Below are 22,263 nucleotides of genomic sequence, written 5' to 3' on the forward strand. Positions count from 1 at the left end.
TGAAAGCAAAAAAAAAAAAAGATAGAGTGAATAAAAACAGTGGCAAACATTTCAGTCCTTGGCTATCATCAGTGCTACTGACACTTAGACATGCTTCACAGAACAGATATAGACACAGATAAATTCCTACAGGCAGGTGTAATAAGTCATTATCTGGTGACAATAACTAGATGAGATCAACTCTGAGGTGCAGCAGCCCTAAGACTTTGCAGTGAGTCAATAACCAGACATGATAAGTAAAAGCACTAATAACACACTGTGGAAATACCCACCCATACTATGTACTAAGTAAAAATCCTGCAGCATACGTAATTTTAGTAAAAGAATGTAAGTATTATCAGTGGACGTTTAAGGCTGTGCACATTTTAACTCCTTTATACATTCAACAATGCATCATATTCTGTAAGATCATCTTATATTTGAAGTATCACTATTGGTTTGGGTGATGTCTACCGCAATAACAGACAACGGTGGGTGGTTGTGTTAATCAACCCATCTGAGCCAGACCCACAAACTGCCAGCTTTATGTGTTATAGTAGCACCATTATCAGGACTAAGACGAGGACTGAGACAAGGACAGAGAAAACACTACAAGACTGAGCGCCACAATGTGTGAGTTCAAGGGAGAGTGACAGAGAAGGGAGGAAAAGGTGGACTATAGCGTGCAATGTGACTGTAAGTTGTCTGCAGCTTACTTGGGATGCTGCTGTGTCACTTTTTGACCCATCTGTTGGAACCCACAAATTTTTTACCAGTGAATTAAAAAAAAGCACAGTCAGCCCAGCGGACGTGTGCAGATATTGATCAGTGACGCGAGGCAAGTCTTAATGAGAGTGGCGACAAATTCCGTTGCTTAAAAAGGTACCAATAAGTGCCAAGTAGCACCACTGCAAATCTGCGCTCTGGTGTTGTGGTGGAAGGATGGATGGGGGAGGACACCTTTAAATTGCAGTGGTGGGCTCAGTGGTCAATGATTGACTGCCATTAGTGAGGGACAATAGCATCGTCCACTGGCCCAACCCATAGTGAGAACCAAGTGTCTCTCGACTTTTCATGGTTACAGAAAAACAGCTGTTTTTAGCTTTGTGAAGATGCATTTTCCAGCTGATCCAGGAGGGGTTTAAAAGAGTTTATTTTGCTTAAGAAGTGGGATCATTTTAGTTTTTAGTTTTAGTTTATTGGAAAAATTGAAATTTAAAATACCCAAATTTGGAAATCTGTGGTTGTCACTAAACAGTAGGGGATGAAAAACTATAACCTGAAAAGTAGCTAAAGCTGTCAGACAAATATAGTGGAGTAAAAAGTAAAACATTTTCCTGTAAGGTGCAGTGGAGTTGAAGTATAATGAAGCATAAATTGGAAATACTAAAGTAAAGTTCAAATACCTTGATTTGTATTCAAAGTAAATGTACTTAGTTACTTTCCACCACTGGATTTGAAGCAGTGTCTGGAGCACAGCACGGACTTTAGAATCTCTTGCAAGGAAAAATAACACCTGTTTATGTACTATGTGTACAGTGTTGTTGTAGTAACATCATGATTTTTTTCATAGATTTTAGATAGTATTAAAAATCACAACATTTTCTTGTAAAATTAAGACTTAATTCAGAAAATGTTGCAGCTTCTTTTCTTACCAATGGCCCTAATGCTCCATTATACACATAGGGATCTGTTAGATATCATGCCTAGGACAGTATGCATGCAGAACATACAGCAGAAAGGGAAAAAAAGGCAGATGATAGAGTCCAGATAAAGTTTTGAGTAAACAAAGCAAAATGAAGCAGAAGATAAAAGAAGAAAGAACAGGATTGTTGGTTTGTGGGATGAAACATGCACACACTTTATTATCATCAGATTCTGGTGTAAAGGTTGCACAAACATCAATACTGTCATGAAAAGTTGTGGAATGTCCCAAGTGAGATTTAATCAATTGCAGAGACCTCAAACATGATAAACTTCTCATTTTATTGCTTTTCACGAAGTGGAAGTCAGAGTGCAGCCGAGGGGCCAGCGAAGGAGAAAGGAAACGCTTCCAGAAGCTGGTTATTATAGCTGGCAGGAGAAGATAATGAATGGTCACTCTTTTTCTCTCTTCTCTTCCTCACTATTCCTCTCTGGCCACACATGTCAAATATCTGTGGATGGAAACAGTCATCAAAGCTCTGCGGATTGTTTTTCTTTTCACTTTTCCAGAGGGAGGGAGGAAAACACGAATTCTTTGACTTCAACCGCCAAAACATTTACACTTGATGCCCTCGATTATGTCGGTCCAGACTGGCAGATCAGCATGCAGTCATGCGTGTTATACCTCAGATACCGTGCAGTCTGGTCTCAGACAATGCTAGAGTACAGTGAGGCAGAAACGTGTTTACAAACAGTGATCAGGAGCCAGCAGCACACCTCTCAGGAGATTTTAATCAGAGGCAGCGGAAGCCCGGGGAGGCCCTAGGTTTTACATAAGACACAAGTCTGACTGAGAGGAAATTCTTTAGAAGCTTTGGGGAACAGGAATGTGAACATTGAAGAAGGTGGGATTTCCCAGAGGCTGTGGATTGAAAATACATTCAATATCTGCGGGTTCAAACTGTTTTCTTTGTTATAAATAATGATGTTGCGCAGTCAAACCTACACTCTTGAGCCTAAGGTTTGATTTATTTACACCTGAAATTGTAGTTTGAATAATTGTAAAATGACTTGCTCTACCAGTGCCCCAGGGAAGAAGTTTCCCCTGCAATTATTAAGGGTGGTTGAAAAGTGTGATATACGATCTTACTGCCATTTTAGTTTTGCAAATTCTTTCATTTATTCTGATTTTAGTGCTTTATGAGTAAGCTTTATTGTCAGACTAGTATTAGGTATATTGTTTCTTTTTTAAAGAATTCAATACTTGTTAATTGTTAAATGCAGAGCACAGAGGAGGCGCAATAAGGCTGCAGCATATTTTCAGTTGAGATGCTTTGGTTATGTCTGGTTGCCATGACACAGAATATCCACGGAAGTAAAATGTTGCCACAAGCTAGAGAACTTGCTCTGGATGAAGGAAAGGCTGAAGAATGTAGGGAGAGAGATGGATCTGACAGTCTGGGTTCAGTATTAATTTTCCCCCTTGTTCAGCAATTTGACTGTTGGTCTTTGTGGTGTTTGTCCTGACACAGGGATTAGTGGCTGCAGTGTGTAAATATGCAATGCTCCTACGAATTAAAAGAAAAAAACATAGCAGTTGTGGCAGCTGCTTGCCATCTTTTGAAGTTAGCTTGTCAATAGCGCTGTATTGCAGTATTGTGGTTATCACGACAGCTGCCAGTTTCTGCAAACCATGAATGTGTTACATTTGCACGTTATTATGTAGCTGATACACTGAAACGGTTCGACAGCGCTGTGGTCAATGTGTGGTTAGGGTTAGGCACAAAACCTACTTGGTTATGGTAGGAAAAGATCATGTTTTGGTTTAAAATATCCAGTTTGGGGGGCACAATTGCTGCTGGGAAAGTTGCAGTGTTTTGGTAAAAAAAACAAAACTGCTTTTCGTGGCACTATCACTGCTGGAGCAACAGCAACAGGTTGCTACAAAACACCAATGTTTGGTGCCTGAAAAGCAGTTGGAAACACAGCATGACTCACCAGGTATCACACCATCCACCATCCTCTCCACCTCCAGATGACAAAGTCAGCTTAATTGCTTTGTCACTTTAGAAACGTCAACAAATGACTATGATACATAGGCAAATGTGACATATTCATGGTTTGCAGAAACGCACAGTGCTAACATTTTCCCCTGTTGCCTGGGCTGAGTGCAGCCAGTAGAAAATGTTAGCTTTTTGGTCCTGTGTGGCACAGCACATGTATGAACAGGACTCTCTGACAGATAAGATCCAAGGTAGTTCCTCCTGCCACACCTGGACCCTCATCCTGGTTCAAGTTAATCAGGACTCCCATCAGCCCCTACACTTGCTGCTGTGAGGGTCTCTGAATGGGTTGGTCTTCCATGGCGGTACATATACCATGCACCACCGTGCATAAGCCTGCAGTCCCCTCGTACCTTGTGACCGCAACAATAGATCTCTGCTGAAATCTGTGTAATCCTCCCCTTCCTCCTCTTCCTCCTCGACCTCCCGCTTCCTTCCAGACTGAGCTGAGAATTTGAACCCTGTCTTCTCCCATCCTCCAGGCTCATCTAGTCCTCCTGCAGAGGCTCCAGCTTTTTTTTTCTGACCTCGGCTCAAATCAGTCTTAATTTCAATCAGTTTGCTCCAGAACTCTGTCCTTCCTCTGGCCAGCACTGCTCATTATTGTTCATTAGAGATGACTACAACGGTTAGCATCCTAATTACAGCATCAAACCAGCCATCAGAACAGAAGTTTTTTCTTCCCTTTTTGTCACCCCTCATTAGAAATATCCTGATCTGGTCAAGCATGACCTTGCTACACGGTTTTATATTTCACACTGATATGAAACAGAGCTTTGGTTATGCAGTGTTTCTCCTGGAGTCTGAGGGTGCATTCATAAGAAAAATCCCATATTTACATCTGCTAATGGCTCTAGTTGCCATTTGGGAAGAGAAATGAATATTTAGATCATCTCATGTGGAGTCAAAATGCTGTTATTGTTTTGAGTTTGTTGGTCTTCTGTCATCATCATCCAGCAGAGGAGGCAGTGCACTGTCGCCTCATTAAAATAAAGTAAACAGTGCTTTGTAAGGCCTAAGAATGTATATAGTTTTTCATGATGAGGCCCCTTTTGTCAAGTCACAGGCCATGCTTTTGATATTTTCAGGTTCCCTTCACTGGTTTCTCAGTTCTTTGTTTAATCCATTGGTGCTTCAAAGATGCGTACGATGAAGGGCTCGCACGCTCAACCCGTCTTTTGTCTAAACATTGTCAGTAATCAGATTTTTGAGCACTTACTCACCGCTGTGGCCTGACATCACATGGGTTAGAGTTTGATGACTGAGGTGCTTGTTTGTTATCTTTCAGTGCATCTATGGCAAGCCGGGAGACTCACTTTTCACCAGCAGCACCTACGCAGCCGTCCTGCACCATAATCAGAGCCCGGAGTTCTACGACGAGGTGAGATGATTTACTCATTATCCTGACCGGCTCAAATTTCACATCACTTTGGTTACACTTTGGTTTTGGTTTGGTTTAACAGAAAATTAAACAAACTGAGGAAACACACATTCTTTAGGTTATTGACACTGAATTAGATAATGAGGAAATGAGAACAACAACTTGGATTATTATCCTTAAACAGCCTAGAGCCTTTTTTTTTTAGATGCAATCTCTTCTGTCCTCAAATTCCTCAGCCAGCACTGAGATAATCCCATAAATCAGTCTCCGGGTAGAGCTGTGATCTCACACTAGACTGGTCAAACAGTCAGAGACCCCGTACACACACGAAGCCAGGAGCTCAGCTATAGAGGCATGGCCAGGATACTGTTAGAGAGGTAGAGCAGAGGGGGTCCATATGGCCCTGATATCAAATGGATTAGGATTTTAAGAGCCCCCACATACACCCGCACGCACACACAGAGACAGGCTCACTGGGACTTACCTCCACATGCTTCAGCTTCCAGTCACAATGCAGAGAATTTCTGCTCAGACAGGACAACAATGATCTTTATCTTTTTAACATATTTTGCCTCGATCTTTTTATCCTCTAAGCAGTGGTTCTCAACCTTTTTGTTTCTAGAACACCATAGTTGATACACATTAGGTCACAGACCCCCATCTGATGAGTTTTCCTTAGAGCACCTCCATCTGAGAAGATTTCGGCTGGCAGATATGATTAAGGCCAGAATTCTGTAGTTGTCAGCTACAGTTGAGGAGATAACAGTAGAGGAAGCGAAACCTATGATTAGAATAGTCACTCTTATGATTCTTACTCACATTGGGCTCACTTCTATAGTGAATTGAATAGTGAAATTAAACTATTCCATTTTTCTGAGGACCCCTTAGAATTCCCTCAAGCACCCTGGGGTCACCGTACCCCTGGTTGAGAACCACTAGTATAAAGCGTCATCTTTGAGTACACTGAAAATGCTATGTAACAATGATTCTTGCTAACAATGGTGAGACCAAGTTGTTGTTTTGCAAGTCACAAGTAAGTCTCAAGTCCAGAGCCAAGTCCCAAGTTAACACTGACAAGTCCTGAGTCAAGTCCTAAGTTCTAAACTTGAAATTTTTTTTCAAAAATCATGTATACTTTTCAAAATTTATATTTATTTGTCAAAACAAGTTTGTTGGAAGTTGTTGCATGTCCATCTGTAATTTTCAACCCACATGTTTTGCATTCTGCAGTTTGCCTTTTGTTGACCACCTTGTAGTTTCTGTATTATCTCTATTATCTCTAGTATATTTTTTTTCCAGCTGGTGCCCAGCAACGTAACATTAGTTCTTCCTGGTTCTTTGCTGCAACTTGATTGGATGCCTTAGTATAAACAAAGTGGATCATCTGGGGAATTATGTGTCAACTTGTAGGGAATGAAAAGCCTTAGGACAGTTAATTCAGGAAATGAAGGGGCATGAATTGATTAATGGCACACTTTTAAAATAACATACTTTAATCTTTGGGCTTGGGGGAAGGTATCAAGTATTTCAAGTCAGAAGGCTCAAGTCCAATTAAAGTCACGAGTTGTTGGTGTTAAGGTCCAAGTTGAGTTGCAGGTCCTTTTTGATTTTGTCAAGTCAGGTGTTATGTTAGTCATCAAATGTATGACTCCAGTCTGACTTGAGACATTATCATTAATGCACAGACAATTCTGACATTTCAGAACACCAGCATTAAAGGCTGTCACAATCTTATGGAAGTCTCGGACTTTCCCAAGAGAGACTATTTGAGCTGAATGAATGATTCACACTCTTGTCATAAACTGGAGAGTTGTGATATCCATTCATAACATTCTTCAGCAGTATGTTGGTTACTAGATGTGCTAGTTGGGAGTCAGTTCAGTGTGTGTCACTTCCTCTGAGAAATGTTTGTTGATCCTAAAGAAGGGCCAAAGGCCGAAACGTCATCAAAATGAAAGCAATGCACATAGTACCAGAGTGTGCCACACTTTTTTTTCTACCACCACTTCCTGTGAGAAAATCAGCACATGCAAGACAGGGAAAATACATTTCCTTGCTGGTGCTGCCCCCTGGTGGATAATTTGTTTTTTCAGGGATTCACAAATACTTCATCACGTGTCCAATGTGTGAAGTGCTTAATACCACTACAATCCAGTATGCAAACAAACATTTATAAGTGATTAATGATTAGTAGAATGACATACAGGCCAAGATGCCCCACTTTCAATTAGTTTTATAACAGTTTTGTTTGGCAAAAAATAAGCAACACAAAAATGGAAATGACCACTATTCTTGAGAGAGTGCGAAATGTGCTGAAAATACATGTTTCTAAAAAAATAAGGCACTGTATGAGGAACATGAGTGACATTTATTTTGGAGTTGTATTCTAAAGTAGAGTGACATCACAATAAGAGATAAAGTTTCCTCAGTATGACCAACAAAGTATGAAATTAACATTGTTTTGATTTGTCAAATAAATCTCTTAGCATTGGGGACAACTTCTAATGTTTTTTTAAGTAGCACTCTGCACAACTAAATTGAAATTCATTATTGGTATCAGTATGTTCCTATTCTGTCAGTGAGAAAAATGCAATTATGAATTAAATTTAAGGTGATGTCTTCCACTCTGTACAGGTGAAGATTGAGCTGCCAGTCCACGTTCACGAAAAACACCACATCCTCGTCACCTTTTACCATATCAGCTGTGAGTCCAGCAGCAAGGCCAGCAGCAAGAAGAGAGAGGGAGTCGAGTCACTGGGTGAGTCTGTGTGGAATTGTCTCTGCCTTTGACTGTATTTATATGTCTCCTTTAATGCAACATTATTTTAAAAAAATGTAACCAAAATCACATTGCTGACTACAGTTTTCATGTTCTCAGAGGATTCCAGTAGTTTCCTTATTTATTTGAATTACAGTGTGTTTGGCTTTGTTTTATTATGTGATGTATCCTGATAAATGAGGACCAGTGAACCCAACACTGCTACTCTCATGTGTTCCAGTGGGCTACTCTTGGATGCCTTTGCTAAAAGATGGGAGAATGCAGTCTGTAGAGCTCCAGCTACCTGTGGCAGCCAACTTGCCTCCTGGATACTTGTGTCAGGACACAAGAAAGGTACAGTCTTGTTTTTTTAAAACCAGTTTTCAGTGAGGAGCATTACAGTCCCCTCTTTCTTTTCCAGATTCCACTAATGGTCAAGCAAAAATGAAAGGCAATAGATATGCAGAGGAGTTGACATCAAACAATAAAATACTGCAGATATCTGAGTCAGTCTTTTGTTAGATCAATGTCCATAAAAAATGTGTGTGTACTCCAACAGTCTCAGCCAGATATCAAATGGGTGGAAAATGCCAAGACGCTGTTCAAAGTGAGGACCCACGTGGCATCAACAATATATGCTCAGGTCCAACACCTCATTCCTTAATCATTCTTTGAATACCCACATACATGTACAGTATGCATTAAGGTAGCTGGTATGAAGAGAATGTGTGTGGATGATAGTAATGTTGTATGGTTTCCTTCACAGGACCTGCATCTACACAAATTCTTCCAGCACTGCCAGCTGATGAGGACGACGTCAGAGGGCAACCCAGCAGAACTTATCAAATACCTGAAGGTGAGATACTCTGAGGCAGTGCGCAGTCAGGGATCAGTTTACAGGCTTACTAATGTATGTAAATCATTTTTGCATGGCACCAACAAACTTTCCATCTTCTCTAAAGCCTGCAGATTTATAGCAATTTTGGGTTTTCACAGTTTCATTATGTAATTGAAGGTATACTATGCAGTAATTGTCAGTTGCTGCTTGTAAACAAGGATCAAGGATCAAGGATTTTATTTGTCACTGTGGATCACAACGAAAATTCAATTTGGCACTCTAATCGCAGCAGTTAAAAAGAAATTTAAAAATGATGTAGCACAAAGACACAACACAACCGTTGGCTAAAAAGGTTGAGGAGAATTATAAATATTATAGATACTAAAAATGCAGGTGAATAAATATAGGCAGCAGCCTGTAAAGTGCATGCAGTCCAGCTGGAGACAATAGCAGCATACCATACATACAGTGATGCAGGTAAAGTGCAATGATTGGGTTGGCATGACACACCCACACAACTATAACTTGCAGTCCATCCTGACAAGGCTGTTCTCAGAAGGGAATGGCAGGGTGCGGGGCTGGGGTGATTAAGGCTACAGCTCTGGGGAAAAAGCTGTTCCTCAGTCTTGTGGTTTGAGGTTGCGGTATCCTTTCCCTAATGGTACAGGGGTAAACAGGTGGTACCCTGGGTGTGTTTTGTCTGTACTGATTGATGTCGCCTTCCTCTTCAGGCGGTCCTCACACACTGAGTTAAGGTCTGGGAGCGCAGCTCCTATAATCCTCTGCGCTGACCTAGCTACCCGTGGCAGGTCTTTCTTGCACTCCACTGTGCAGCCTGCGTACCACACCGTACAGCTCTGACACAAGATACTTTCTATTGTACTCCTATAGAAGTTGATGAGCAGTGGTGGGGGTAGGCTGGCGTGCTTTAATTTTTTCAGGAAGAAGAGCCTCTGCTGGGCCCTCTTCACCAGGTCAGAGGTGTTGAGTGACCATGTTAGGTGGTCCCCATTGATGGAGAGTGAGGACTGTGTGGACCTCCTAAAGTCCACAACACACACCCCTGGGGTGCGACTGTGTTCAGAATTATGGTGGATGATGTCCTGTTCCCCACTCTGACACTCTGTGGTCTGTTTGTTAGAAAGTCCACTATCCATGAGCAGAGTGAGGTTGGGAGACCGAGGTTGGTGAGTTTCTGAACCAGTTTATGGGGGATTATGGCCTGTACCTGCCTTTGGCCTCCCTAGTGCCTTTTTTTAGACCCCGCCAGGCAATTTTGTAGGCCACCATGTCTCCTGACCTGAAGGTGGTGTTCTTCATCCTGAGCAGCGACCTCACAGTGCAATCGAACCAGGGTTTCTGGTTAGGAAAAATCCTAATGGTTTTGGTGCTCAATACTGTGTCGGTGCAGAAATTAATATAGTCAGGGACGCTGGCAGTATACTCCTCCAAATCAGCCCCCTGCGAGAATACCTCCCATACTGTCCGCTCAAAACACTCCTGTAATGCTACCACAGCCTCTTCCCTCCATACCTGCACTGTCTTCACGGGTGGTTTGTTTCTGCAGATGACTGGTTTAAAGGATGGGATCAGTGTTAGGGAGACGTGGTCAGACAGGCCAAGTTGTGGAGATGGTGCAGCTTTATATGCCGTCGAGATGTTTGTATACACCTGATTTAGGATGTTTTTCTCTCTGGTTGGGAAATGTACATTTTTGTGGAGTTTTGGTAAAACAGTCTTGAGTTCAGCATGATTAAAATCCCCTGCCACAATTACCACGCCCTCTGGGTGATCATTTAACTGGTTATGCAGTTCCTTCAGGGCTAGTTTTGGGCCAGCACTTGTGGTGGAATGTAAACAGCTGTGATAAGGATGGCTATAATCTCCCTCGGCAAGTAAAAGGGCCTGCATTTTACTGCTATGTATTCCAAGTCCGGGAAACAGTGCCTCTCAACTACGTCTGTAGCTGTACACCAGTCATTGTTTACAAAAATGCAGACTCCTCCCCCCCAATCTTACCAGAGTCTGCAGTCCCATCAGTTCGATAAACAGTGTAGCCAGCTAGTCCAATAGCCTTGTCAGGGACGCTACTATCCAGCCAAGTTATTGTGATTACCAGTGCTGTGTCCACAAGTTTTGTTGCTTACAGTCTCACTACATTTTTATTAAGTTCCGACCTCACCTTCACGCTGTGCCCAGGAATGTCCTGACCATGGCAAAATAAGAAGATCCAGGCAGATGGCAGTGGAAAAATACCCCACCACAGATTTCTAATGGGCCATAAGTAATGATTGAGAAGGATTACTTTTGTATTAGTCTATACTAGAGTTCTGATTCTCTGCCCGAGCCCAATTTGGCCCAACCTGACCCACGGGGTTCGGGCTGGGCTGTTATTTCTCCTTATTGCCCCCAGCAATCTCTAACACTACAGGAAAGCATCTGCAATTCAATCTCTTCAACTCTCACTGCCTGTGGTGTCCCTCAAGGTTTAATTTCAGTACCTGTGTTGTTTTCCATTTACATACATCTAGATTTCACTAAGTGTTCACATCTAATGATCATCACATGCAATTAAATTAAATTAATTTGGTCACTGTTTTGATGAAGAGGTAAGGGAATTTCATATTAACTTTAGTCTTACTGCCAAAGTTGATCATAGTTTTGCCTTTAAAATCACCTTCTTGAAGACCCCAATGAGCAGAATCATTATCTTCTGTAAAAGTTAATTGAAGTCCAAGTTGAGTAAACTTTACATGACACTCCTGTGTGTCCATGTATTTCTTTCTCCCTTTAGTGCCTGCATGCCATGGAGACTCATGTAATCATCAACTTCCTACCAACGGTGCTGATGCAGCTGTTTGGGGTGCTCACAGCAGCAACCAAAGAAACCCATGAGATTGCTGTTAACTCTCTGCGGTCAGTTGTTCACTTGTGTAAAATGTGGCGGCAGATTGTACTAATCAATACTGATAAAAATGCTCACAGTATAACCCTGCTCTGTGCCTCCAGTGTGATCATACATATAGTCTCCAGATGTCATGAGGAGGGCCTGGAACACTACCTGCGCTCTTTTGTTAAGGTAATCTACAAACAAACTCTTATGGAAGCCCCATTTCAGCCAGTGTGATGGGAAAAAAGATCCTTTAAGTCATTCTAATAATGATTTAGTATTGCAAAACAATGAGAATCTTTCTCAAATTAATGATTTAGTATTTTGAGATATTAACTCATTATTTTGGGATGCTAAGTCATTATTTTAAGAAATTTTCTTATAATTTTGATATATTTACTAATTATTTTGAGATAAAAACTAATTATTTTGAGAAAGTTTCTCATGATTTTGAGTTATTTACTAATATTTCTGAGATACCAAGTCATAATTTTAAGATACTAATTTTTTGAGATGCTAACATATTATTTTGAGATATTTACTAATTTAGATATTAACTCATTATTGTGAGATGCAATCTTTTTTTATATATATATTTTTAAGTTTCTCATAATTATAGAGATATTTACTAATATTTTGAGATAAAAACTCATTATTTTGAGAGAGTTTCTCATTTTTTGAGGTATTTATTAATTGCTTTGAGATACAAAGTAACTATTTCAAGAAAGTTTTTCATCATTTTGAGATATTTACTTTTTAAAGATTTACTATTAATTATTTTGAGATTATCTTGAGAAGGTTTCTCATTATGTTTCTATACTCAATTTCTTTTTTGGGATACTTGTCGCCAGTCATTGTCTCAAGATACTCTGTCATTATTTATAGAAAGTTTATCATTAAAATTACTTAGAAGATGCTTTTCTTCATCACATTGGTGGAAATGGGCTTCCATATGCACTGCCATAGGGGTTATAGATTCAGAAGAATCCCATAACATTTTTCTTTTTCTTTGGCCATATCTTTTTAGTATGTGTTTGTGACCAACAACCTTGCATCAGGGAACTCAGCGACCACCCATGAGGTGCTGGCCACTGCCGTAACAGCCACCCTCAAGCAAACTGCGGACTTTAACACCAGCAACAAACTGCTCAAGGTTTGTGCTCTGCCTTTGCCTCACTTTGTCAGTCTTGTTGCAGTACCAATATTGAACAACAGGTAGCATGTTTGCCTATAACATAGCTCATCAAACCATTTCTGTTTATTCTATTGTGATCACCTCTAGAGAACATGTCCATAAACAGGCAGCTACTTGTACTGTAACGTTATCTCTGTGACAGTAAGGATCATATCATTGATGATAACATCCACACTGTTGTACTTTCCAGGAAGGCTGATTAGCATATTTGGAAATACCACGGTAATCTAACTGCATCCCTATTTTATTCCTTTCCCTTAGTACTCCTGGTTTTTTTTTGAAACCATGGCCAAATCCATGGCCCAGTACCTGCAAGAAGGCAACCGCATTAAGGTTGGTAATGTGTGATTTCTTTTTCCTTTGCAGAATCAAGATTGAGCAGCTTATTATCACTTTTTTGTTTTGTTTTTTTACTTTTGTGTGAAAAACAATGTGAGTCTGTGCTTGTGACACTACAAAAAATTCTAATGTCTACATCTGGCATGGATCTACTTTATACCACGTGGTGTAACAAAGTATGTCAGCACAGTTTGCCAAACCTCATACACACTCAAAGAAAGAACATGAGACACAAAGTGATTCATTAAGCTGCGTGTATATTCAACATTCCAATGCCCTGGGTCTGCATATCATCTGGGCTGTGACCCACAGTGACAGCAGCAAGCAAAGTCATGGCTGTAGCTGTATGTTGCTGTTAAGAAAGAGAGAAACTGCAGTCTTTTTAGAGAACATGTATACCCCTAAGTGTATTTATATACCATTAATCTGTCTTCATAAGCTTTCTGACTGACATTTTAACTTTTCTGATGCCGTCAAGCGATGTATAGTTACATATTTGTCCTGACCATCTCATTAGATGCCCCGGGCCCAGCGCTTCCCCGACAGTTTCCACCAGGCACTCCAGTCGCTGGTGCTTTCCATTATGCCACACATCACCATCCGTCACATGGAAATCCTGGAGGAAGCTCGCTGCATCAACCTGAGCCTGGCTAATTTCATCAAGGTCTGGACGCCACATGCAAAAACATGAAACACACCATGTAAACCGACTAAAGGCTGTTTGATTGGGACACATTTAGAAACAAACTATCTGATGACACACCTGTGCTATCAAACCATCAAAGATAATTTTTCTTCACTGTGTCCTACCTGAAATAGTTTCTGTCCTCAAACTGTACAAGTCAAAGTGTATTGAGTTACTCGTTATTATGCAATTGTTTTTATTTTTAATTCTGCTCCAGAACACAACAGCTGTTTTAAAGTATTAATCTCAGTCTCAAAAATGTAAATGTAAAATGTATTTGTTTTGTCTGAGATGGCACCCATCGCAGCATGTTTGCTAACAGTGCTTTCTCCCCTCAGAGGTGCCTGACCGTCATGAACAGGGGCTTTGCTTTCGGCCTGGTCAACCACTACATGTGTCATTTCGGTCTCAAAGATCCCAAGGTACATGTGAATGTCGGAGAGTCGAATCGTCACTCTGAGACTCCTCAGTTAACTGAGTTGGCTTCAAGTTGAGCAATTTTTTGCTTTGGTTTTGTTTTGTTTTTCGCTGCTCAGTGTGCTTTGCAGTGTAAGTCTGGGGATGTTTTGGTCCCCAGATTTTGCTGTGGAGTGAAGGCTCTTGACTTTCACACTACTCTTTGGTACAGACAGTTGGGGATGTGATGCAGCAGCACAGAGAGTAAGCTTTCCATCATAAGGCTCTGAGATAACATTGTCTTCTCTCTTCTGCTTGGAAGTATTGAATTTACAGCTCAGATACTTAAAACAACACAGTCTCTGGCTTTTGTTTGACATCTAGTGGCTGTTCAAACAACTTTACTTTACTACAAACTTTATATGGAAAAACAAACACACATAAATGAATCATCAAATATTCGTATTAGATGTCTGAATTAGATTCGACTGACATAATTCTCTGTCATTTACATCCCTACCTCGCATCCGTCTCTGGACATGATATCTCAGGAAGGCCTTGAGGGACTTCCTTCCAATTTGGCACAAACGCCGCTGGGACTCAGGAAAGAACTGGTTAGATTTTGGGAGTCAAAGGTCACTGTGACCTCACACATTTTTGGACATAACTCAAGAATTCTTACGCTAATTATGACAAAATGTCACACAAATATCTGCCAGGACATAATGATGAAGTGATGACATTTTATATCCAGAAGGCCAAAGGTCATCTTCATTGTGACATCATAATGTTCTGCAAAAACACTTATCTAGCCATTATTCAATTTCATAACTCAGGAACAGAAGGGGAGACATTCTGTCAGATACTGAATTGGTGACATTAATCTTAGGTGTCCACCTTGAAACTGTGCTGATTGTGTAGATCTTCTATGCTGCTTTGGGGAAAGGTGTGTGAAGCACCCATGTTTTCACAGACAGGCCTAATAGTAAACTAAACTATGTTTTGCTGATAAGCTACTTTGGACAACTTGTTGCGTGTTCATAACAGACAAACATGCTGTGTCTCCTGCCCCGCAGCTCTGCCTGTATCAGCCGAACATTTGACTAACAAATTAAGGCAACACAGGTACCTGGCAGGCTCTGTTTCAGGAGCCCTGTCAGCAGCGTCGAGGATTATATTTGAACAATATGCACTGAGGCAGTTGATAAAAATTTGAATTTGTGGGGCGCACACCAATGTCTGTATGTTTGCCACAGGTGCTGACTGAGATGAAATTTGATTTCCTGATGACAGTGTGTAACCACGAACACTTCATCCCTCTTAACCTGCCCATGGCTTTTGGGCGCACCAAGCTGCAGCGGGTACAAGGTGAGAATCAGATACCATAGTCTACCTTTAGTTAAATGTGTTATGCTTCCTACCACACATGTAACCACTGACAAGCTCTCACATGACCCCCCCACCCCTCACCGATCCTGTTCTGACCAGCATCCACCACACTGATCCCCTCTATTAACCTGCCTGATTGTTCGGCCCATGCATACACAGGTGTTAGCAGGTGACGAGTCACACCTACCTGCCATTACTCTGATTAAGACCTGCTTAACAAGTTTTCCAACACTTGACACCATTTGTTACACAATCACAAGAAAATAGCAAAACAACTGTGTGCTGTGGAAATGCTGCATGGATTGTGAACAGTTTCACCCCCAACTTCTTTATTTTTACTCCCTCCCTCTCTGTTTTTTTTGTGTTTTGCTTGTGGTCAGATTTTATTCCGTATGCGACGGAGCTTTTTGGCCCTGTAGGTAGGTGACGCTCACCGCACCATACCGTACATCAACGCCACCATGTTTGCCGCCGTATGCAAACCTCCTCGTTCTGGCCTGCACTAACCTGCCATCCTGTCAGCTCCCCCCCTTTTTTTCTCATAGGACACCCTGTCACTCCCACTCACTCAGCACAATACTAATGCTAGGATAACGCCTTCACATGCCCGAGCCTGTGTGTTGTAGAGGAGAGGAGCTGAGCTTGGCTGCTATGGGAATCAGCTGACCCTCTTTTTGTAACGTTCAAGTGACTTCAGTAACATCTTTCACAAAGCTGCGGTTCTCTCTCTTGCTGTTTGTGTCTGCTCTCTCTCTGTCTCTTTCTCTCTGTCTGCCTGTCTGGCTCTGACATTAGAGAAGATAATTGCAGATGGGTTCTCAGTTCTCAGGATGCATTGCCTGATTTGATATTAACACAGCATTATTGTGAAACTGTACGTCATTGTTTGTGTTGAAACGACAACTTCTCATTTCCAGTGGCACGCTTCTCTGATTCCTGATGATTGATGTACAAAATGAACATTTACAACCTTGTACATTTCATAATGATGACAATGAGTAATGAATTCTTTTAATTCCTCCTTTTTGGTGCGGTGTGCAAACATTAATGTCTGAATGAATGTTGTGTTGTTGAGATCCTGTTGCATATTGGTTTGCAGTGTTGCACTTTGAATGATTGGATGTTCACCACAGTTTGCCTCTGTATTACAGTATAATACAACTTACTGCACAATACTGATTACACCCCATGTAATAAGTGACATACTGAACTAAACATGTAAGACCAGCAAAGCAATTATTGGTCACTGATTTGGATTTATTCTAAATGTTTGCTATCTTCTATTAGGAAACTTCCCCTATTCAGCACCTAAGTCTAAGTCTAACAGTATGTCCAAATAAACCATATTGTTATCAGCATCAGTTCAGCCCATGCTGTATACACTGACACTTCCTGTCTGGCCCAACAACAGAGCAGAGTCTGGAGTTCAGCCTCACAGAAGACTACTGCCGAAACCACTTCCTGGTGGGCCTGTTGCTGAGAGAAGTGGCCGAGGCCTTGCAGCAAGGGCCCGAGGTCAGACAGCTGGCCGTGAGCGTTCTCAAGAACCTGCTTATTAAACATGCCATGGACGACCGCTACACAGCGTTCAAGGTGAGGGAGGGCGGGGCACACGACGATAGGAGGACGAAGAGACAAGTAGATACAAGAGAGGATAAAATCACAGAACAAAGCCAAAGTCACTGTTTAGATTAATTGTTTTTGAGACTGACTAGAAAATTAATCCTATCTTTGGTTGTTGTAATACTGGACCTGAAATGTATTTTCTTGGCCCCTATACGACAAATTAACAAAACTTTCTTTCTCTTACTTAAAACTCATATCTTTTTTTTTTTTGGGAACATTTTCTTTATTGTTTTTTTAACAGAACATTACATTCCCAGACATGGGACCTCAGTAAATAAATAAATTAATAGGAATAAATAAAATAAAGAGGCATTTTGCTTTACATTGTACTTAACCTTTTTATTTTTATTTTCCCTTTTTATTTAATTTTTAAGAGAATAGAACATATCCTAATATAGGACCTCATAAACTAAAATAAATTACAATAAACAGACATGTCACTGTACTTTTTTGTGGAACTTTTAATTTTACGTTTTTTTAAAAGAAAAAAAAAACATTCCCTGACATAGAACCTCACAAAATGAAATAAAATAAATTCTGTAAATTGAGTAAATTAGTTTGAATGTCTGCGCTGCATACATTTCTCATCTGAGCAAATAATCTAAGATCGTTAAAGCCACTCATGTGTGACAAATGCACACATTGTCTCCTCTCCTGCAGTGCAACCTGTTGAAACAGATCCCTATTCTTTGCACGCGAAAAGTTAATGGTTTGCAGTGTACATATGATGAACTGCAGTTAAACGGTACTTTCAACCCCCCAACAAGATACCGATGTCTGTTATGCAAACAAGCCAGTGTTCAGAGTGCAGGAACCATTTGATAGTAGCTGATAGAGTTGTGTGTTTAAGGACAGGCAACAAATGTGTATTTAACTTGTCAATACAGTCTTCTCTTATTACAGGTGTAGTCGTTTTGTGTGCCTCGATAACTTAATGAAACGTCACTCATCATTAAATGTTTGGCAGTTTGATTTACATTTGTCATTAAAAGGCTCATCTAGTCATATTTAATGTTTCAGAACCAACAGGCCAGGATCTGCTTACTCTACCTGCCACTTTTTGAACTGCTCTACCAGAACTTGAAGCAGCTGTCTGCCCAGCCACACACCTCCAGCCCCGGGCTCGGCCTCAATGTGAGTCCCCTCATAACCCTGGATTTCCACAGTGGGGTTACATAGTGCTTTGTTACTGCCTTCTAATGCACACTTACAGCACATACGTCTGCTCCCTAATGCATTGTTAATTACGTTAACAAAACTGTTGTACTGTAAAGATTGTCCTTGTTCAGGTGAAAAGGAGACTTAATTGAAATACAGAGGAGCCTTTAATCATCTGCATGCGTCAAAATTTCATTCATTCATTCATTCATCTTCTAACCGCTTCATCCTCTTGAGGGTCGCGGGGGGGCTGGAGCCTATCCCAGCTGACATCGGGCGAGAGGCAGGGTACACCCTGGACAGGTCGCCAGACTATCGCAGGGCTGACACATAGAGACAAACAACCATTCACGCTCACATTCACACCTACGGACAATTTAGAGTTATCAATTAACCTAGTCCCCAATCTGCATGTCTTTGGACTGTGGGAGGAAGCCGGAGTGCCCGGAGAGAACCCACGCTGACACGGGGAGAACATGCAAACTCCGCACAGAAGAGCTCCCACACCCGGGATCAAACCGGCAACCCTCTTGCTGTGAGGCGAGAGTGCTAACCACCACACCACCATGCCGCCCGCGTCAAAATTTGAAACTGAAAATTCATGTGTTGATCTTGAATTTTGAAAAATACAACAATGTATTCAAAATAAAAATAAGTGTATGAAACGTTTTTTCAGGTTAAATATAATTTTGATTGACTTTGGTAATTCTTTTGAATAAATAATTTATTTTCATTTTTCACTTCCATATATATTTTGACATTTGAGGTCTTATTTTTTTCAGTTGCATGTTTTATCTTTTCAGATTCAGATCTTATTTTTTACAGTTTCAAATCTTATTTTTTCACTTTCAGATCTGTTTTTTCAGTTTCATATCTGTTTTTTGAGTTTCAGACTTTTGACCCTGATGTGGCGTGGGGGGCGTGGCATCAACTGAGGGAGGTGTGGAATCATGAGTGACAGTGCCTTCAGGGAACGTAGGAACTGAAAAAATTCTGACTCAACACTTATAGGCCTATACACCATATTCATGTGACTGGCAGTGTAAAAATTGATGCCAGTGACAAACTTCCATTTAGAAATCTGTTTTAGACAGTACTGAGCACCAATTGCGGTATAAGAGCAATAAATTATGCCAGATTTTGCAGTTCAACAGCCACAATTTGAAAAGATAAAACATGCAACTGAAAAAAATAAGACCTCAAATGTCAAAATATATATGGAAGTGAAAAGTGAAAATAAATTATTTATTCAAAAGAACTACCAAAGTGAATCAAAATTATATTTAACCTGAAAAAATGTTTCATACACTTATTTTTATTTTGAATACATTGTTGTATTTTTCAAAATTCAAGATCAACACAGGAATTTTCAGTTTCAAATTTTATTTTTTCAAGTACAAAACTTTTGACCCTAATGTAGCTCCATACTTATCCTACTTTTCCACAGTACTAGAGAACCAAGACTGGTTCAGTGTCAGTGTTCAATGTGAGACCCCTCTGTTTACTATTTACCCAGTTTGCTGCTTCCTGTTTGGTGCTGGAGAGAGCGCAGCTATTGGATGTTGACATTGTTCATGTCATTGAACTTCAGTATTCGCATGAGCCAAGACTAAAAACTTATAATAATATTGAACATGTTTGATTTTACAGGAATGTCAAGATGAGAAAAAGTCTGACTTAAGACAGCTCGGACTGAGTTTTATGACCACCTTACACCAAACAATTGAGACATACATATGTTGTCTGTCATACAGTTTAAGCATTTCTCCAGTTTACTCAACTAAAACCTGAAGCAAGTGTTACATATGTAACAGTTTACATTTTGACAGTAAGTCAGATTTCCTTCCTCCATTCTGTGGTTGTCCAGGGCTCCAGAGATGACCTGATATCAGCTGGCTCCACAGACAGCAGGAGAATCAGCACTGCAATCGAGAGAGACCACGGTGAGTTCAGAACCGCAGTGACTGCTCCGATACATATGTCGTCTGGCCTCGACCTCTTCCTGTTTACAGATCATCCATTATCATCACCACAGAGGCAGAATTTATGTTACACACAACTCGGTCCATTAGCAGCACTCTATCTGAAAGCAGTAGCCGTGTGCCAGACATGTGCCACTCAGAGTGTTCTGTACATTGTTGTTGATTTATTTCTTGGAATTGAGCGCCACATACATCACAGCACTTACCCAAGGTTGGCTCTTCTGTGATGATGGAGACATTTTAGCTGCATGCCATTCGCTTGTGACCTGAGTGGATGTCAAGAGGAAAGTAGCACCCACGGAAGGACGAAAGATGCTACAGCAACAATAATAACAAAAAGCAGGAAATAAACAGTCAGTGCTACAGACAACACTAGTTCAGCACACATTGAACTTAATGAATATTTATCTTTTCAGATTTCTGTGCTCAGCTTCAGTGTTCAGTTATAACTTACCTGTGAAGCATTATTATAATCCACAGATCGATATTATACCTACAAAAAACAAAAAACAACCTAAATCCAGTGAAATATGTATCCACAAACGGCTATTGCATCGTTTCAGGTGTTCCTATTTCTCCACGTATTATCCATAATTTCTTGGTTCTTCTCTGGTTTACATGTAAAGATGCAATCCTCTTGCTGTCAAAATGGTGGCTGAACTCTGACCTTTGATTGAAACCTCACTTGAGCCAATGGGAGTTTCCATGCTGACAGTCTGGGGCTCAAAAAGTAACGAGGGCTTGTGTTGAAGGTGCTGCCTCCCTCACTTTCTAAGCCCCAGAGCCAATCAGTAGCCAGCAATTGGCCTGATGGCTTGTGGGCAACAGTAGCTCAGTCCATAGGGACTTGACCTGGAGAGGTGCTAGGTCACCCGCTGGGCACTGCCAATGCGCACCGAACCCCCAACCACCCAGGGTGCCCGTCCAAGGCAGCCCCCTCGCTCTGACATCTCTCCATTTAATGCCTCTATAGGGCCTATTTGTGCATATGTGTTTATTTATTTTTTATTATTTATTTTACAGGCCTGTGTGTATATGACAACAGAGTGAAAAAAAAATTGAATTTCCCCGTGGGGATTAATTAAATATATCTTCTTCTTCTATGGGTCTTGTAGTCAATGACAGCTGACCTTCAGAGAGAATTTAGGTTTTCTTATGTTGTTGTTATGTTTCTAAGGAAACTTATGTACCTGAATGACAAAAGCACTTACACTGATTTTGACTGTTTGGGAAGACGCCTCTGAGTGTGACCTTTCAAATGAGACATGCATGCACATGTACTAAAAATGGAACAAGGACAGCTTTCATTTTACTTTGGATAGGCGTTTTAGGTGAATTTAGGATAACAGGATGCTAAAGCAGCAAACCATTATTTCCGTGGTGCTTTGTACTGCTCATACAGTGGTTATGTGCAGAGGCGATGCCTTGTTGCAGCGGTCGCAGGTTTGACTCCGGCTTGCAACCCTTTGCTGCATGTCAACCCCCACACTCTCTCACCCCATTTCACTCTGTCCTGTTCATTTAAGGCAAAAAGCCCCAAAAAAACATCTTTTAAAAAAAAATTAAAGAAAATGTTATAGGGTTTTCCAGCAAATTCAGTATGATATTTTCATAAAGTCACAAGAGACTGAAGATAAACAGTAGTCAAAATTTAGAGCAGCAGAAGATATGCTGACTTTTACTCTCTAGTCTGAATCCCCAACACACACTTCCCCAAATTCAATTCAGTAGCTTCTTTTCCCTGGGGGTTACTAGGGTTATGTTCTCAGACTTCACAAAGCCTCTCCTGCTGCGTGAAAACAGTGGAGTTCCCCTTAAAGGATCTATTTATCTGCTAAATAGTATGTATCAATGAAAGCATAATATACAGTACAGTGCACATGGTATGTATTTTTGCATCCAATATCAGCTGAAATTCACCAGGATAACAGGATGCTAAA

The 22,263-nt window shown here is 40.8% G+C and overlaps 1 protein-coding gene across 2 annotated transcripts in view; it reads left to right on the forward strand.

The window, feature by feature from the left end:
- Window positions 1–22,263, forward strand: part of dock11 (dedicator of cytokinesis 11) — a 97,855-nt gene that overhangs the window by 36,756 nt on the left and 38,836 nt on the right. Inside the window, exons 19-34 of one of the 2 annotated variants that reach the window (XM_050067065.1) lie at window positions 4,975–5,067; window positions 7,702–7,825; window positions 8,067–8,179; window positions 8,385–8,468; window positions 8,592–8,681; window positions 11,458–11,579; window positions 11,673–11,742; window positions 12,581–12,706; window positions 13,010–13,081; window positions 13,605–13,751; window positions 14,111–14,194; window positions 15,425–15,536; window positions 15,938–15,976; window positions 16,969–17,150; window positions 18,204–18,317; window positions 20,209–20,284. In XM_050067065.1, coding sequence (XP_049923022.1) covers window positions 4,975–5,067; window positions 7,702–7,825; window positions 8,067–8,179; window positions 8,385–8,468; window positions 8,592–8,681; window positions 11,458–11,579; window positions 11,673–11,742; window positions 12,581–12,706; window positions 13,010–13,081; window positions 13,605–13,751; window positions 14,111–14,194; window positions 15,425–15,536; window positions 15,938–15,976; window positions 16,969–17,150; window positions 18,204–18,317; window positions 20,209–20,284 — 1,648 coding nt within the window. The remainder of the gene's footprint in view (window positions 1–4,974; window positions 5,068–7,701; window positions 7,826–8,066; window positions 8,180–8,384; window positions 8,469–8,591; window positions 8,682–11,457; window positions 11,580–11,672; window positions 11,743–12,580; window positions 12,707–13,009; window positions 13,082–13,604; window positions 13,752–14,110; window positions 14,195–15,424; window positions 15,537–15,937; window positions 15,977–16,968; window positions 17,151–18,203; window positions 18,318–20,208; window positions 20,285–22,263) is intronic. The other variant, XM_050067066.1, reaches the window with a different exon arrangement.

The sequence above is a fragment of the Epinephelus moara genome, chromosome 17 (genome assembly GCF_006386435.1).
Source record: "Epinephelus moara isolate mb chromosome 17, YSFRI_EMoa_1.0, whole genome shotgun sequence".
NCBI lineage: Eukaryota > Metazoa > Chordata > Actinopteri > Perciformes > Serranidae > Epinephelus > Epinephelus moara.